Here is a 19,177-nt window from a genome sequence, read left to right as displayed (position 1 = left end):
CAACTCTCAAAGCTTCAGAGCTCAAAACTTCAAATTTGAGAGCTGAAAAACTCAGAGCTTCAACTCTCAAAGCTTGAGATCTCAGAGCTTCAAAGTTTAGAACTTCAACTCTCATAACTTAAGAATTCCGTGTTTTAACTCTCAGAACTTAAAAGTTCTGACCTCCGCCAACTCTCAGAGCTTGGAAATAAAAATGGAGAGATTCTGTTGCTGGTAATTCTCTATGGAAATGGATAAATTCCACAAATAAATAAACTGTGTTATTTCAAAATTGAGTAATAGAAGAGTTGGGTGTATCTATTGTTTTCATTAAATTTCGATTAACTGAATCTATTAGAAAAAGAGCAAATAATTTTAGCTGCGAACAACCACTATTGTGATGTTATTCAAATACAAAGTGTAGGAATATAAAAAATAATAATACGTAAAGTGTATGAATATAAACGTAAGAATAATTAACGCTCGTACCACATCGATTCCCGATTTCGAATCGGTTAAAAATACTTTATTGCGTTTTATATATTTACTTTAAGTCGAAATATTAGGCTCTCTACTTAGCGTTAATAACATTCAATGTGATATGCCTGCTTAAAATGTACAATTACTATTATCAACTAAAGATCAAGAATTTAAATAATCCACTGTGCATCTATTGCGATGTATGGTCTGTAGGTCATCTGGACAGAAATGAGGTGGCTTCTGATTTTCCACTTACGGCAGATTGCAAGCTCATCATTGATCCCCTAAAAAAAAAGTTATATTGTTTAAAATGAATTATATAATTTACAGATTGTATAGTTTAGGAAATGAGAAATCTGTGGAAGTTAATTAGAAATACCTGTAATGAGCTGCTGGTAACGTCTCATAAAAATACATTAGTTGCGCTTTGTGGCTGCTGATAGACGAAAGGAATTCACCTCCATCGTCTTGATTATGCCACTGCAATATGTATGCTCCTGCGTCTTGCATGATGTGAGAACCCTGCGTTGAAGATAATGATTATTATATACGTACTTCTAATAATTGTATCTATTATTGTAGTATTGGCTGTTTAAGTTCATTCTTTTGCGCACTACTGCAAATCGAATTCATCTTTTTGCTAATCGAATACAATTTTTTACAAATTAAATTCATCTTTTGAAAATTAAATTTAACTTTTTGCAAATTAAGTTCACTCTTCAAAAATTAAATTTAGCTTCTTGTAAATTAAATTCATCCTTTGGGAATCGTATTTGCTCTATTGCAAAACAGATTTATTCTTTTGCAAACGAAATTCACTTTTTTGCGAATTAATATCATCTTCTTGCAAATTGAATTCACATTTTTATAAGTAAAATTCATTCTTTTGCGAATTAAGTTCATCATTTTGCAATTCGTATTCATTATTTTGCAAATCAAATTTATTCTCTGCAAATTCATACTTGTGCAAATCCAATTCATCCTTTTGCAAATCGAATAAAGGTTTTTTGTAAATTAAATACTGGTTTTTTGCAAATTAAATTTATCCCTTTACTAATCAAACATACTTCTTGCAAATTTATACTTTTTACTAGTAAAATTAAACAAAATACTTTTTAATAAATTGAAAAATATACTTTTTTGTAAATTAAATACAATTTTTTGCAAATTAAATTCATCCTTTGAGAATGAAGTATAACTTTTTGCAAATTAAATTCATTCTTTGAAAACTGAATTTAACTTTTTGCAATTTAAATTCATCCTTTCTCAAATTAAATTCAATCTTCAGCAAATTAAATTCATCTCTCGCAAATAAAATTCACCCTTTCGCGAATCAAGTATTTCTACTCAAATATTTTATTTATTAAAAAACACCAAATGCAAATTAGATAGCAAGAAATGAAAAATTTCATTTCAAAGTTTATAAATATTTATTTAAATGTAATTATCAATTCATCGAAGTCAGTACATGTTAGATAATTCATAATTATATAATTAATAATATGTATGCATTAAAATTGTGCGTTAATATATAATTTATATATCCTTTCGCAAATAAAATTTATTCTTATGCAAGTTAAATTCATCCTTTTACAAATCAGATATAGTTTTTTTGTAAATCAAATTTATCCTTTGGAAATTACATTCACCCTTTTACAAATCACATTCAACAGTTTGCAAATAAAAATTCCTTTTGCAAATTAAATTCCTTCTCAAATTAATATTTTTGCAAATCAAAATTCCTTTTGCAACTTAAATGCATCCTTTTTTTAAATCACATTCACCCTATTGTAAATCAAATTCATCATTTGACAATTCACATTTACCCTTTTGCAAATCTAATTAAAATTCAAATTTCTACTTAAATATTTTATTTGAAAGAACAGCCAATAAAAACCAGCTAGTAAGAAATAAAAAATTGCAAGTCAAATTGCATGATTTGACAGTCAAATTGCTTTTGCAACAAACATATTCTCCTGATTTGGTCTTCAACAGCTACTGATTATTCGCAGAATTAGACAAAAATGCTCCAGAAAAATAAATTAGGCTAAAATAATAACTACTAATGTCTGCAGTTTTTCAGGAACATTTTAAGAATCTTAAAAACTCGAAATGATAAAAATGGATTACTTTTTTTAAATAATTAATAAATGTTTATGAAATATTTCATTAAAATTATCGTTTCAAATAATAAAACTCATAGTTTTTTATTGCTTTAAGTCATTTATAGGACATTCAGTTAATTTTGAAAATGGTCTAAGTCGATTCAAACTTTAAAAACAACATTTTTATATGAAATTCACACAAAATTTCATATTCATAATAAATTTCCATTAATCAAGACTAATAAAATTCTAAATAAAAAGGTCGCGTAATGTAAAAATATTTTTTAATTTATTCAAATGCAAACAAGAGATATATGACTTAGACCACTTTCATAATTATGAGCACAAATGGTTCGTCTTCACAGAATCATCTTTCGATTGCGTGAACTGAAATAGACTAAACTTTTTCGACTTTTTACTCGACTGTTATAGCAGTCATTTGTCTCTAGTTACTCAAATGTTCCGAAGCGAAAAAAAAACAACTAATATGCTGTCTGGCATGCTATCACTTTTTTCCTAGATGCGTTACTCAATAATTTAACAAGTGTACGTGTTAGTACACTTCGTACTAACGTTGTTCTTTTTTTATTGATTAAAATATGGGCGACGGCTACAACCGTCATTTGCGTACATATTGCCAAGGATCTGACGGCTATAGACGTCATTATGCAATTATATACTTACTTGAATACTTTCGCCATCGTGACAAATAATACTGGGTTCAACCTTAATAAAGTGGCCTTTGATTTCCCCCGTCTCTAACTGTTCTCCATCCTCATCTGCAACGGATTCTAAAAAGTACATATCACAAATTATTTACCTTGAAAAATGTACATTTCTTGTTTTTATTTTATCATAAATCGAATGAACATAAAATTACAATTCACTTTACAGGCTGATCTAACAAAGGATGTCCCAAAATTCGTGCAAGAACTAATTTTGGTAGAAAACATTAAGCTTTTTAGTAATGATACTCTTTTGTCGAAATTTTCTAGAACTGTTTTATATACATTTATTGGAATTTATTTGGAATTTACACATGTTTAACGCGTAAAATGGTCTAATCTCTTATTTGCGTCGAGTACTGGTTTAATTCTAGCAAAACTTTTCTATTAACTCTCAATGCTTTTTGTTTTAATTATTTGTTAATTTGTATTAACGCCTTTCTCGCAATTCTGTCGTAGTCTTTATTATCTTTTCCATATAAATAGTACAAGCTGAGTCGAAATTCTGTGAACACCATTTGTTCAGAGTTTTCGTTACACAGAGTTATGCAAGTCAACTTAAGATACAGTAGTCAGTGAGTTATTTGAAAGCTAAATCAGCCAGCTACGTAACTCCATTCAATCAGTCCCAAAACATTGGGTGGTCCTTCGAAACATCAGAAAAAAAAATTAAAAGATTACCTAAGAACCAGTGAATAAAGTTTTACAAAAGTTTAGAGACTTAAACAATAAAAAGTCAGTCAGAAAGTCAATTTTCTCGAAAACAAAGCCTCGAATGAAAAATTGTTATTCTATATTTTTCACTTACTTTTTCATCTAGAATCACCTCCCTTTCAATTGTACCACCAGTTAGTGATCACCCTGTACATTAAACTACATATGGCATTCGATTCTTTCTCCGTATTCAGTTTTAAAATTAAATTTAATTTCGTAGAATAATCTTCATTTTTATAATTGGTTTATCTCGAATAAATAAGGATTTAGCAATCTATCTCGTTGAAGTATTTACAAAAATGTGGAGAAATGTCTTAAATAAAAATGAATCATCTTGCAACGAGCTTGAGATATTTGATGAACGTTCTACTGGAATTTTTAAATTGAAATTTAAATCTTTTTTTCTTAATGCAAACATTGAGATACCTCCAAAATACTGCAGACTCGTATCTTTCTCTTCGTCGAGATGTAAACGTCGAAATTCTGACTGACTTTTTATTGTTTAAGTCTCTAAACTTTTGTAATACTTTGTTCAGTGGTTCTTAGATAATCTTTTAATTTTCTGATGTTTCGAAGGACCACCCAATGTTTTGGAACTGATTGAATGGAGTTACATATTTGGCTAATTTAGCTTTCAAATAACTCACTACTGTATCTTAAGTTGACTTGGTTTATTTTCTGATAATTCTTGCTAATTCTGAACAAATCTGCCTAAAATATACAAAGTTTCTTAATTTAATATTAAGTTAACGCTAAAATAAATGTCGGTTTTCATATGGTTGAACTTTATCTATGAAATTTTAATAAATTATAAAATAAACTTTGGTCAATATTTATATCAGTTTAAAGCTTAGAATCTGCTCTTAATTTTGATTACAAATATTATGCTATCAATCTTAATCATAGCTAGATTATCTTGAAAACAAAGCCTCGAATGAAAAATTGTTATTCTATATTTTTTATTTATTTTTCTATGTAGAATCACTAAAATTCTATTTTAAATCTGTTTAAAGATAAAAAATCACCCCTCTTTGGATATACATACCTGAAGAGAGATTTTTAATGTCATCTTTAGCTTGGTACAGCACAGTAAATAAAATATTGCGACGCATCACATCAAAATCCCAGGTTAAAACAGCTCCTGGATCGTTGGAATGAATTATTACTCTATGAATCTGTCCACCACTTAGACTAATGGAATGGTAGAGATTATGCTCTTGCTCAGACGTGGGCTCTAATTCTGTCTTGTACAGATGCTTCGGTACGATTCCTCCTTCACTGATGTATGCCTGATATTAACAAAGAATAATGTTATTAGATCCACAAATAATATAAACTTAAAAACAATATAATTACATTTAAATCTTAAGAACAATATAATTAAACAATATAAGTAAACTTAAAAACAATATATAATAAAACAATACAAGTAAACTTACAAAAAAATGTAATTAAATAATATAAGTAAACTTAAAAAAAATATATAATTAAATAATGTCAGTAAACTTAAAAACAATATATAACAAAACAATACTAGTAAACTTAAAAAGAATACAATTAAATAATTTAGCTTCATCTTATATCATAAATTGTTAAAAAATTATTTAAGATGCTGACTAAAAAAATTGTTAAAAAGCTATAATAAAACAATAGAAGTAAGCTTAAAAAAATCTAATTAAATAATATAAGTAAACTTAAAAAGAATATAATTAAATAATTTAGTTTCATCTTATGCCACAAATTCTTAAGAAATTGTTTAAAAATCTGACGCTTTCTCCTAAATTCTGGTAATTTCAATAATATTATATTAAATTTGGAAAATAGATAGTAATAGTATCTTAAAAGTATGGATTAAATTCAAAAAAGAAATGAAATTTTTAATTTCATTTTCTATTTCTTCATTTAATATATAATACGATATGCAAAAAGTAATAATTAATTTTTCAAAGTTTTAAGAGAATTTATACAATAAGAGAAAAGCGTAATAATGTTCAGTAACATATTATTGCCCATTTAGGTTTTTATATACTAATTATCTGTACTCTAACATTTTTTTAATGTATTATATTCTTAGAAACACTCGATCGATCAAACATTTCTTATTATTACTTACAAAGAGTTACGCAGTACAAAATATTCATTAAATAAGAAAAAACAAGTCCTGCGTAAAAGGTATTAATGCCTGACCTGGTCATAATGCATTAATACTCCACAATAAATTGTAATTTACATACATTATTCGCATATCGGTATAAATCCACAGTTTGGACCTGAATTTAATAAATTACTAATAATTTTAAATTACTATTAATTTATTAAATTACTAATATTTTAATATTCATTTAATAAATTACATCCACAGTTGTACACTGGAATTAATTATATATATTCTTAATTATATATAATTATAAATATTCATTAAATAAGAAAAAACAATTATATATATATTATATTTTTATAATAGAATTAATTATTCTTACCTCGCATGATCCTCCAAGGAATTCTGGGATAAATTCAGGGTCTATGTATTCGCTTAGACTGCCAGGGCCATGCTCTTGATAATTGGCGCCGCAATAAAATATGAATTTCTTTTTCGTATTTTCATCTAGGCAAAAAAATATGTATTAACATATTTTTATTAAACATTTATAATATAAACATTTAAGTATTAAACATTTTTGTAGGAAACTGAGAACAATTTAACATAAATTCTTACATGCTTTGAAAGCAAATATGTACAAATTTATCTAACGATAATATAAAAATTATTTGTAAATAATATATTAGATATAAATATAAAATATGATATATAACATATTTATTAATAATTATTATATATATTAATATGTTAGAATTTTTATGAATTTATATAAATATAATAATATATGTAATATATATAAATTATTTATAACTTTACTGTTTATAAATTATTATGATTCTTTATAAATATTTATTATATTACTTTTAGTATAATATTATTATATTTTTATTATATATTTTTGTTTAAATTATTATTTATATTTTAAATATATTATTAGTTATTATATATTTTTATCTATAATTATTTACTTATATAAATTATTTATGTATATATGTAAATGATCTGTAATTCTAATACATTTTTATATGTCCTTAATATAACATATAAAATATATATTATTAAAAGTGTAAATTAATATAATAATAATATATATAATATAAGATAATATAATTAATTAAAAATAAATTCAACTTCTGAAATTACTTGTGCCCATAATTATGAAAGTGGTCTAAGTCGTATATTTCTTGTTTCAAGATATTTAATGAATTGCATTTGAATAAATTAAAAAATATTTTTACATTATGCGACCTTTTTATTTAGAATTTTATTAGTCTCGATTAGTGGAAATTTATTATGAATAGGAAATTTTGTGTGAATTTCATATAAAAATGTTGTTTTTAAAGTTTAAATTGACTTTGACTATTTTCAAAATTAACTGAATGTCCTATAAATGACTTAAAGCAATAAAAAACTATGAGTTTTATTATTTGAAACGATAATTTTAATGAAATAATTCATGAACATTTATCAATTATTTTAAAAAAGTAATCCATTTTTATCATTTCGAGTTTTTAAGATTCTTAAAATGTTCCTGAAAAACTGCAGACATTAGTAGTTATTATTTTAGCCAAATTTCTTTTTCTGGAGCATTTTTGTCTAATTCTGCGAATAATCAGTAGCTGTTGAAGACCAAATCAGGAGAATATGTTTGTTGCAAAAGCAATTTAAATGTCAAGTCATGCAATTTGACTTGCAATTTTTTATTTCTTACTAGCTGGTTTTAATTGGCTGTTCTTTCAAATAAAATATTTAAGTAGAAATTTGAATTTTAATTAGATTTGCAAAAGGGTAAATGTGAATTGTCAAATGATGAATTTGATTTACAATAGGGTGAATGTGATTTAAAAAAAGGATGCATTTAAGTTGCAAAAGGAATTTTGATTTGCAAACATATTAATTTGAGAAGGAATTTAATTTGCAAAAGGAATCTTTATTTGCAAAATGTTGAATGTGATTTGTAAAAGGGTGAATGTAATTTCCAAAGGATAAATTTGATTTACAAAAAAACTATATCTGATTTGTAAAAGGATGAATTTAACTTGCATAAGAATAAATTTTATTTGCGAAAGGATATATAAATTATATATTAGCGCACAATTTTAATGCATACATATTATTAATTATATAATTATGAATTATCTAACATGTACTGACTTCGATGAATTGATAATTACATTTAAATAAATATTTATAAATTTTGAAATGAAATTTTTCATTTCTTGCTATCTAATTTGCATTTGGTGTTTTTTAATAAATAAAATATTTGAGTAGAAATACTTGATTCGCGAAAGGGTGAATTTTATTTGCGAGAGATGAATTTAATTTGCTGAAGATTGAATTTAATTTGAGAAAGGATGAATTTAAATTGCAAAAAGTTAAATTCAGTTTTCAGAGAATGAATTTAATTTGCAAAAAGTTATACTTCATTCTCAAAGGATGAATTTAATTTGCAAAAAATTAAATTTAATTTACAAAAAAGTATATTTGTTTAATTTATTAAAAAGTATTTTGTTTAATTTTACTAGTAAAAAGTATAAATTTGCAAGAAGTATGTCTGATTAATAAAGGGATAAATTTCATTTGCAAAAAACCAGTATTTAATTTACAAAAAACCTTTATTCGATTTGCAAAAGGATGAATTGGATTTGCACAAGCATGAACTTGCAGAGAATAAAAATGATTTGCAAAATAATGAATACGAATTGCAAAATGATGAACTTAATTCGCAAAAGAATGAATTTTACTTATAAAAATGTGAATTCAATTTGCAAGAAGATGATATTAATTCGCAAAAAAGTGAATTTCGTTTGCAAAAGAATAAATCTGTTTTGCAATAGAGCAAATACCATTCCCAAAGGATGAATTTAATTTGCAAGAAGCTAAATTTAATTTTTAAAGAGTGAACTTAATTTGCAAAAAGTTAAATTTAATTTTCAAAGAGTGAACTTAATTTGCAAAAAGTTATATTTAATTTTCGAAGGATGAATTTAATTTGCGAAAAAGGATTATTAAAATTACCAAAATCGTAAAGACAGCCAACATTTTAAACAATTATACTCGACAATTTTGTAGTCCACGCGTTACAGAATTTACAGTATAAAATCAAACTAAATTAGTTAATTATATTCTTTTTCAAGTTAAGATTTAATAACATTATTTTTTTCAAATTAAATTTTTCATTTCTTATTATCTAGTTTAGAGCTGATGCTTTTTTTTATAATAAAATATTTATATGTCAATTCATATTTATATTTATATTTATAAACGAATGATATCTATAATTCTATTTATATTTCAATTTATATATATTTATAATAATATATTTAAGTAGAAAAACTTGAATTAAAAAAAAAATTTAATTATTTGCAAGAGGATGAATTTAATTTGCTAACTGATGAATTTAAACTGCCAATACTGTGTTACACAAGTCTAATTATAAATTAATCACATTTTTATTACATTAAGAACGTTTATATATATATAATAAAAATTTACAAATATTAAATATAATAAATAAATAAATAAGTAACTAAATAAATAAATATATATACATATGTAATATGATAAAAATATTTATATATTTTTTTTTATTTAAATAATTATTATTTATATAAATTTATATTTATTTTTTTTAATATCTGTATTTACAATTACAAAAAATCCTAAATTCAATAAATATGAACATTGCAAGGATTAAATATCTTTATGTAATACCCTATCATGCTAAAAAGAATTAAAAGTAATTATTATAGTTGTAAAATAAAAATATAAAATATGTTAAATAATAAAGGGGATTATATATTACATATAGAAAATAAAAATATGAATTATTTGCTTACTTATGAACGTGCTTATTAGTGTCCATAAAATAGGGAAGCATCTAGGTGCTCGCATTATTAAAACCCTTCCCATGGTCTCTGGGTAATTTGTTTCAACGATTTCGATAATGTGTAACAAGGCCTGGAACAAAAAATGTACTGTGAATGATTTCTACTTCTTATTAATAATAAACTGAGTAACTGATAATAAACTATTTTGAAACAGTTGGTTAATTAGTCACTTAGCGACTAAGTTACTACGTTTACTAAATTATTAAGTTACTAATTACTAAGCTTAATTATCAGTTACTCAGTTACTAAGTTGCTAAATTACAAAGTTATTAGTTATTAAGTTTACTAAGTTACTAAGTTACTAAGTTACTAAGTACCTAAAAACTAAGCTAAGTAACTTAGAAAACTTAATGAACTTACTAAGTTTCGTAACTTAGTAAACTTAGTAAGTTAGTAACTTAGTAAACTTAGTAACTAATAACTAAACTTAGTAACTTAGTAACTAGCAACATAGTAACTAGCAACATAGTAACTAGCAACATAGTAACTAGCAACTTAGTAACTAGTAACTTACTAAACTTAGTAACTTAGTAACTAGCAACATAGTAACTAGCAACATAGTAACTAGTAACTTACTAAACTTAGTAACTTAGTAAACTCAGTAACTAATAACTAGTAACTCAGTAACTAGTAACTTAGTAAACTCAGTAACTAATAACTAGTAACTCAGTAACTAGTAACTTAGTAAACTTAGTAAACTCAGTAACTAATAACTAGTAACTCAGTAACTAGTAACTTAGTAAACTTAGTAACTTAGTAACATAGTAAACTTAGTAACTTAGTAACATAGTAAACTTAGTGACTAATAACTAAACTTAGTAACTTAGTAACTAGCAACTTAGTAACTAGTAACTTACTAAACTTAGTAACTTAGTAAACTCAGTAACTAATAACTAGTAACTCAGTAACTAGTAACTAGTAACATAGTAAACTTAGTAACTTAGTAAACTTAGTAACATAATAAACTTAGTAACTAATAACTAAACTTAGTAACTTAGTAACTAGCAACTTAGTAACTAGTAACTTACTAAACTCAGTAACTTAGTAAACTCAGTAACTAATAACTAGTAACTTACTAAACTTAGTAACTTAGTAAACTCAGTAACTAATAACTAGTAACTCAGTAACTAGTAACTAGTAACATAGTAAACTTAGTAACTTAGTAAACTTAGTAACTTAGTAACATAATAAACTTAGTAACTAATAACTAAACTTAGTAACTTAGTAATTAGCAACATAGTAACTAGCAACTTAGTAACTAGTAACTTACTAAACTTAGTAACTTAGTAAACTCAGTAACTAATAACTAGTAACTCAGTAACTAGTAACTTAGTAAACTTAGTAACTTAGTAACATAGTAAACTTAGTAACTTAGTAACATAGTAAACTTAGTAACTAATAACTAAACTTAGTAACTTAGTAACTAGCAACATAGTAACTAGCAACTTAGTAACTAGTAACTTACTAAACTTAGTAACTTAGTAAACTCAGTAACTAATAACTAGTAACTCAGTAACTAGTAACTTACTAAACTCAGTAACTAATAACTAGTAACTCAGTAACTAGTAACTTAGTAAACTCAGTAACTAATAACTAGTAACTCAGTAACTAGTAACTTAGTAAACTTAGTAACTTAGTAACATAGTAAACTTAGTAACTAATAACTAAACTTAGTAACTTAGTAACTAGCAACATAGTAACTAGCAACTTAGTAACTAGTAACTTACTAAACTTAGTAACTTAGTAAACTCAGTAACTAATAACTAGTAACTCAGTAACTAGTAACTTACTAAACTCAGTAACTAATAACTAGTAACTCAGTAACTAGTAACTTAGTAAACTCAGTAACTAATAACTAGTAACTCAGTAACTAGTAACTTAGTAAACTTAGTAACTTAGTAACATAGTAAACTTAGTAACTAATAACTAAACTTAGTAACTTAGTAACTAGCAACATAGTAACTAGCAACTTAGTAACTAGTAACTTACTAAACTTAGTAACTTAGTAAACTCAGTAACTCAGTAACTAGTAACTTAGTAAACTTAGTAACTTAGTAACATAGTAAAATTAGTAATTAGTAACGTAGTAAAGTTAGTAACTTAGTAACTTAGTAAATATGTAAGCTAGTAACTAAGATTTAAACTTAGTAACAAATAACTAAACTTAGTAACTTAGTAAATCCAGCAACTAGTAACTTAGTAACTAGCTACGTAGTAAACGGCAACGTAGCAACTAGCAACTTAGTAACTAGCAACTAGTAACTTAGTAACTACTAACTATTAACTTAGTTTACTAAAGTTTAGTTAACTTTAGTAGCTAAGTAACGGATAGGTAGTAGTTAACCTAGTAACTTTGTAAACTTAGTAACTAGTAAACTTAATAACTAGTGAACTTAGTAACTAGTGAATTTAGTAACTAGTAACTTACTGAACTTCGTAACTTAGTAATTTAGTTACTTGGTAACTAAGTATTTTTGTTAACTAAGTTACTAAGTTCAGTAAGTTGCTAGTTACTAAATTTACTAGTTACTAAGTTCACTAATTACTAAGTTTAGTTATTAGTTACTAAATTTACTAAGTTACTAAGTTTAGTTATTAGTTACTAGATTTACTAAGTTACTAAGTTTAGTCATTAGCTACTTAGTTACTAAGTTTAGTTATTAGTTACTAGATTTACTAAGTTACTAAGTTTAGTTGTTAGTTACAAATTTAGTTCTTAGTTACTTAGCTACTTAGTTACTAAGTTTAGTTATTAGTTACTAGATTTACTAAGTTTAGTCATTAGTTACAAATTTAGTTCTTAGTTACTTAGCTACTTAGTTACTATGTTTAGTTATTAGTTACTAGATTTACTAACTACTAGATTTACTAACTAAGTATTTTTGTTAACTAAGTTACTAAGTTCAGTAAGTTGCTAGTTACTAAATTTACTAGTTACTAAGTTCACTAATTACTAAGTTTAGTTATTAGTTACTAAATTTACTAAGTTACTAAGTTTAGTTATTAGTTACTAGATTTACTAAGTTACTAAGTTTAGTCATTAGTTACAAATTTAGTTCTTAGTTACTTAGCTACTTAGTTACTAAGTTTAGTTATTAGTTACTAGATTTACTAAGTTTAGTCATTAGTTACAAATTTAGTTCTTAGTTACTTAGCTACTTAGTTACTAAGTTTAGTTATTAGTTACTAGATTTACTAAGTTACTAAGTTTAGTTGTTAGTTACAAATTTAGTTCTTAGTTACTTAGCTACTTAGTTACTAAGTTTACTAAGTTGCTAAGTTTAGTTATTAGTTACTAGATTTACTAAATTACTAATTTTAGTCATTAGTTACAAATTTAGTTCTTAGTTACTTAGCTACTTAGTTACTAAGTTTACTAAGTTACTAAGTGTACTAAATTACTGGTTACTTGTTACTGGTTACTAATTGCTAGTTACTAGTTACTAGTTACTAGTTACTAGTTACAGGTTACTAAATTTACTAAGTTACTAATAACTGAACTTAGTAAGTTCATTAAGTTTAATAAGTTACTAAGTTTAGTCATTAGTTACTCAGTAACTACGTACCTTAGTAAACTATATTACTAAGTTCACTACTAGCTATCAGTTACTTAGCTACTAAAGTTACTGAAGTTTATAGAACTTAGTAAACTAAGTTACTAACTTTACTAAGTTACTAAGTTCAGTTATTAGTAATTATGTTTAATTATTAGTTACTTAACTATTTAGTTACTGAGTAATTAAGTTCACTAAATTACTAAGTTACTAGTTCCTAAGTTCACTAAATTACTAAAAAACTAATAACTGAACTTAATAACTTAACAAACTTAGTAACCAAGTAACCAAGTAACTAATGATAAACCTATTTCGAATCAAATTTTTGCTTTTCCAATTTCGTCTAACTAAAATTGTAATACGTGTATACTTAAATTATTTATATATTTTAGTCATCAGTATTTCAAAAAGAAGTGTCAGTATTCTTTGCATTAAACGTAATTATTTTTTAATTTACAATTAGCCTACAATGAATTTTATAATATATTGTGTCTTTAAATTGTCTCTAAGTTCATTAAAATACTCATCATTTAACTTGTTGCTTATTTAAATTGATTAAAATACTGATCATTTAATTTGTTACTTATTTAAAGTAATTAAAATACTCATCATTTAATTTGTTGCTTATTTAAAGTAATTAAAATACTCATCATTTAATTTGTTGCTTATTTAAATTGACTAAAATACTCATCATTTAATTTGTTGCTTATTTAAGTTGATTAAAATACTGATTATTTAATTTGTTGCTTATTTAAATTGACTAAAATACTCATCATTTAATTTGTTGCTTATTTAAGTTGATTAAAATACTGGTCGTTTAATTTGTTGCTTATTTAAGTCATGTTATTGCTCATTTATAAAATGAAGAGTTTACTGTTTGTATAATTACTCAAAAATTAGTGTACAATTATATATAAAAATGTGCGGTTTTCTATATTACATAAAAAAATAAATAAACAAGAAGATAGCAGTACACAATTTTTTCTTATTCATTCATGTCACTGTAGAAAATTATGCAATATTGCATTATTATGACTTTGCAATTGAGTCATCAACAATATATCGCTAAATATCTGTTACAAAAATACTGTGACATAGATTATTTAGAATTTGAAAAAACAAATTTTAACCAAACGCATGAAATTAGAATATACAAAAAAAAAATGTATTGCAAAGGAAGATTATCTGGTATCCTCTGTTTTCGAAGAAATTTTCGAGGAAAAGAGTCCTTAACGGACACTGAATAGCTTAATGTTTAAAGAAGAAGTTAAACAATGTAATGCCACTCTTAAATAAATTCGTTACAGCGTAATAAAATTCTGTTATACAAATTTTACATAATTTATATAATTTGTTTTATATAATAAAATAAACTGAATTGTTTATATAAAATAAGGTTTTTGGTGGTCTTCTAGGAGTTGTGATTTATTGGCGAGAAATGAACTGTAGATTGTATATTTAATAAATTACATACCTTGATTCCAGGTCTCCACAAATGACGCATATTTAAGCCTTCGAGGTCTATTAACAAGGACCACTGTGAAACAGGATGGCCAGAAACAGCTGTTGCTTCCTCCATCAGAAGAAGCCCTATTTCACAAATGTGTGTTACCTGTAATTGGTAATCAATGGTGATTTTCAACATTACAAACAAGGATGGCAAAGATACAGATAGATATCGAATACTGTTATTGATATTGTTGTTATTGCCATTACTACTGCTATTACTGCTATTATTCTTATTTCTGTTATTGTTATTATGTTTATTGCCATTACCACTGCTATTACCGCTACTGTTCCTTATTTCTGCTATTGCTGTTATTTTTATTGCCATTGCTATTATTGTTATTATTCTTATTTGTTATTGCCATTACTGCTACTGTTGCTATTTCTGTTATTGCTATTATTTTTATTGCCATTACTACTGCTGTTACTGCTATTATTCTTATTTCTGCTATTGTTTTTATTACTGTCATTGCTACATCATTATTTCTGTTATTGCTGTTACGTACTGTTGCCACTATTATTATCACTACTATTGCCGCTATTGCTATCGTTACTGTTGTTGTTATTGCTATTGTTATCGCTGCTGTCGTTACTATTGCTATTGTTGTTATCATTGTTGCTGTTGGTGGTGATGGTAATAGTATTGTTACTGTTGTTGTTGCAAATGTTAATGTTGCTAAACAAATACATACAAAACTGTTTATATATCTAGCGGCTAGAAACACAAGGGGGGCATAATAAGAGGCCTTTTGTTACGAACACTTTTGTTGTTACTGATGTTAATGTTGTTAAAGCAATATTTAAGACTCTTTATATATGTTATTAAACATAATTTTAGGTTAACAAAAGGAGGCACAATAGGGAGCCCTTCGCCACGAACCGTCAGCATGGTTTACAATATGCGTGACTATCAGACCATTTTTGAAGAACTGTTTTAAAAACTCTTAATATTTTCGAACATGAACTGATTGACTTTCTCCAACAATCTCGATGGCACATGCGGATGTTATAAACCAAGGATTTCCAAAATTGTTATGCCCACCGTTCGTAGCTGAGCAATCCTTGGTCGCACGATGTAGATATTACTCTTGCTGTTGCTATTATTACTGTTTGTGTTGCTATTATTACTGTTTGTGTTGCTATTATTACTGTTTGTGTTGCTATTATTACTGTTGCTATTATTTCTATTACTATTATTGCTTTTGTCCAGCAGAAATCTCGCTACATGACCAAATATGATCATTGCAGAAGGACATCCACCATTTAAGGCACCACCATTTTTCAGTAGAAGGCGGTGGCTTAACCCCTTAGCCTATAACCATGAGTCTAATTCGTGGTAAATAATTTGTATCATAAACAGAAGCCAGAAGTCTAACTCGTGGTGAACAATTTGTGCCATAAACGGAACCCAAAAGTCTAACTCGTGGTGAACAATTTGTGCCATAAACGGAACCCAAAAGTCTAACTCGTGATAAACAATTTGTGCCATAAGCAGAGCCCAAAAGTCTAACTCATGGTAAACAATTTATGCCATAAGCAAAAACCACGAGTGCGACTCGTGGTCAGGAATTTATGCATAAAGTTCAGCATATCATTGTCGAACCAGCGACGTTGTTTATTACTTCGTAATTCCTTTTTTTATAATTAGATATATTATTTTCTATTTACATTTTTGCGCCAGTTTGAGCAGGAAAGTTCTTGTTTGTTATGCCTCGCCTAATTGGCATATATTGTGTAAGGCCAAGGGATTAAGCGACTTTAAAAAGCGACTGACCAAAGACTGCAGTCTAACTCGAGAAGTGATCTTGTACAGAAATAAAGCTCTTCGTACGAACTCGAGGAACCCTTCATGTGTACTCTACATAATTCTTCTTCTTTTATACATAATGCTGTTAAGTAAATGCTCAAGCTTACCAACAACAGCACATCCTCTTCTCCAATAGACTTCAGTAATCCTTTCACATCCATTTGCCCCATTCTTAAAATATATAAAGGTCTGCCGTCTGCAAATTAACGAAACGATCTTCAATTTTATGCTCTTATCAAAAGAATATGTGCCCGTAATTATGAAAGTGGTCTAAGTCAAAATAAAAAAGAATGAGTTTATCAATTATTTCACAGCACATTATTTGAAATTAAATTTTATTTAATTTCATATTCATAATAAATTTCCATTAATCGAGACTAATAAAATTCTAAATAAAAAGGTCGCATAATGTAAAAATATTTTTTTATTTATTCAAATGCAATTCATTAAATATCTCGAAACAAGAAATGTATGACTTAGACCACTTTCATAATTATGGGCACATATATAATTATAATCTTAATTTTATAAAAACCATCGCTACATAAATCTAAAGAAATGCCAGACATTTTACAAATACTCTATAAATAATGTTTCAATGTTGGTCTTTGGTACGATTTCAAACAATTGTGGCTGATTATGCAAATTTTGACTTTTGTCTTGTAAATAAAATACTAATGAAAGATTTTGATCAATTGTAACGTGTATAAAGCGTATTAAAATCCTTGCGACATCACCATTAGTATACATTACTACAAACTTGAGAAGGAACGCTATCAAACTGATAATGTAATCGCATAAATCTTTTTACTTAAGTCGAAACTATTATATATGCAACAAAAATCACGAAACTGTAATTTAAAAATTACTCCACCTGTTTTAAAGTTTCAGGGTAAAATAGGGACTGTTATAATAGAAAATTTATTGCTCTTTTCAATTCTGTTTGTTACTTTCTTCCAGGACTAATGGTTTGAAAAATACACTCAATAATATAAGTGAAACTGCTGTTTCTCCGAAGAAAACAAAAATCCCAATTTTCTCTGCCATTTTTGCAAATTGGATCTAGGTTTATAGAAATTTTTTTCTTGCATTTCAGGTGTAGTATCGAAAGTCGAATTCAAAACTTGATTTCATTGGTAAAACGGTGAGTTTGTTTAGCAAAAAATAAATTTAAAATGCGAATACTGTGTAATTAACTTGTAAATATTTCTGTTTCATTACATTTCTGGCTGCAATAATTATTAGTTGTACTAGTAAGTAAGTAAGTAATAACAATAATTAGCCCACCTTTGTCGAAATGATGCCATCCGCCAGGAAAGTAATCTTTCACCACTTGTGGCGCATCGTATTCTTCAAGTAGTTTATCAATTTGATGCTTTTTCCTCCAATGTAACGTTTGCGTTAACATTTCCTTCGCTTTTTCAACGGAGAACTCTGTTGCTCTTAGAAATCTTAAAAGTGTTGCGTCTCCGGGCACCGAGTTCCCTCTCAGCTCTGTTATGCCTTGGCGCAGCTGAATCAATTTGCTTTCTTGTATCATGTTCAGCTTTCCTAGGTATCTCTCGATGTAGTCTGAGGACAGCTGCATCTCTGAAATATTCAATTTTTAAATAAGTAACTTGATATATTGAAACGTGCGTGTTTTAAGTGGACAATTGTAAGTTAACAAATGGCTTTCTTAAGTAATAATAGCATGAATTAGTTATTTACAGTATTGGCGCTTTGATTCCATTTTTTTGCTAATTATATTCAACTTCTTTTGCGAATCGAATACAATTTTTTTTAAATTAAATTCATTCTTTTGCAAATCAAAATACTCTCGCAAATTAATCTCGCAAAATACTTTCACAAATCCTTTCACAAATTAAATTCATACCTTGGCAAATTAAATATAGTTGTTTTTCTGTAAAATAAATTCATCCTCTTGCAAATAAAATATTTTTTTTTTTTAAATCAAGTATTTCTACTTAAATATATTATTATAAATATATATAAATTGAAATATAAATAGAAATATACATATTCGTTTGTAAATATAAATATAAATTGAAATATAAATATTTTATTATATAAAAAAGTATCAACTTTAAAGTAGATAATAAGAAATGAAAAATTTAATTTGAAAAGAATAATGTTATTAAATCTTAACTTGAAAAAGAATATAATTAAGTAATTTAGTTTGATTTTATACTGTAAATTCTGTAACGCGTAGACTATAAAATTGTGGAGTATAATTGTTTAAAAAGTTTCAGACTCACTTTCTACGATTTTGGTAATTTTAATAATTCCTTTTCGCAAATTAAATTAATCGTCTGA

The 19,177-nt window shown here is 26.1% G+C and overlaps 1 protein-coding gene across 1 annotated transcript in view; it reads right to left on the bottom strand.

The window, feature by feature from the left end:
• Window positions 1-490: 490 nt before the first annotated feature.
• LOC143431822 (protein real-time-like) overlaps window positions 491-19,177 on the bottom strand; it is a 64,237-nt gene continuing 45,550 nt past the window's right edge. The window contains exons 7-15 of the mRNA XM_076908773.1: window positions 18,149-18,451; window positions 16,969-17,057; window positions 15,023-15,160; window positions 9,944-10,064; window positions 6,484-6,608; window positions 5,049-5,292; window positions 3,249-3,355; window positions 839-981; window positions 491-743 (exon numbers count right to left, since the gene is read on the bottom strand). Coding sequence (XP_076764888.1) covers window positions 674-743; window positions 839-981; window positions 3,249-3,355; window positions 5,049-5,292; window positions 6,484-6,608; window positions 9,944-10,064; window positions 15,023-15,160; window positions 16,969-17,057; window positions 18,149-18,451 — 1,340 coding nt within the window. The 3' untranslated portion in view covers window positions 491-673. The remainder of the gene's footprint in view (window positions 744-838; window positions 982-3,248; window positions 3,356-5,048; window positions 5,293-6,483; window positions 6,609-9,943; window positions 10,065-15,022; window positions 15,161-16,968; window positions 17,058-18,148; window positions 18,452-19,177) is intronic.

Source organism: Xylocopa sonorina, unplaced genomic scaffold, assembly GCF_050948175.1.
Source record: "Xylocopa sonorina isolate GNS202 unplaced genomic scaffold, iyXylSono1_principal scaffold0014, whole genome shotgun sequence".
Lineage (NCBI taxonomy): Eukaryota > Metazoa > Arthropoda > Insecta > Hymenoptera > Apidae > Xylocopa > Xylocopa sonorina.
The sequence above is the reverse complement of the archived record's forward strand: the minus strand, read 5'-3'. Positions and strand labels throughout refer to the sequence as shown.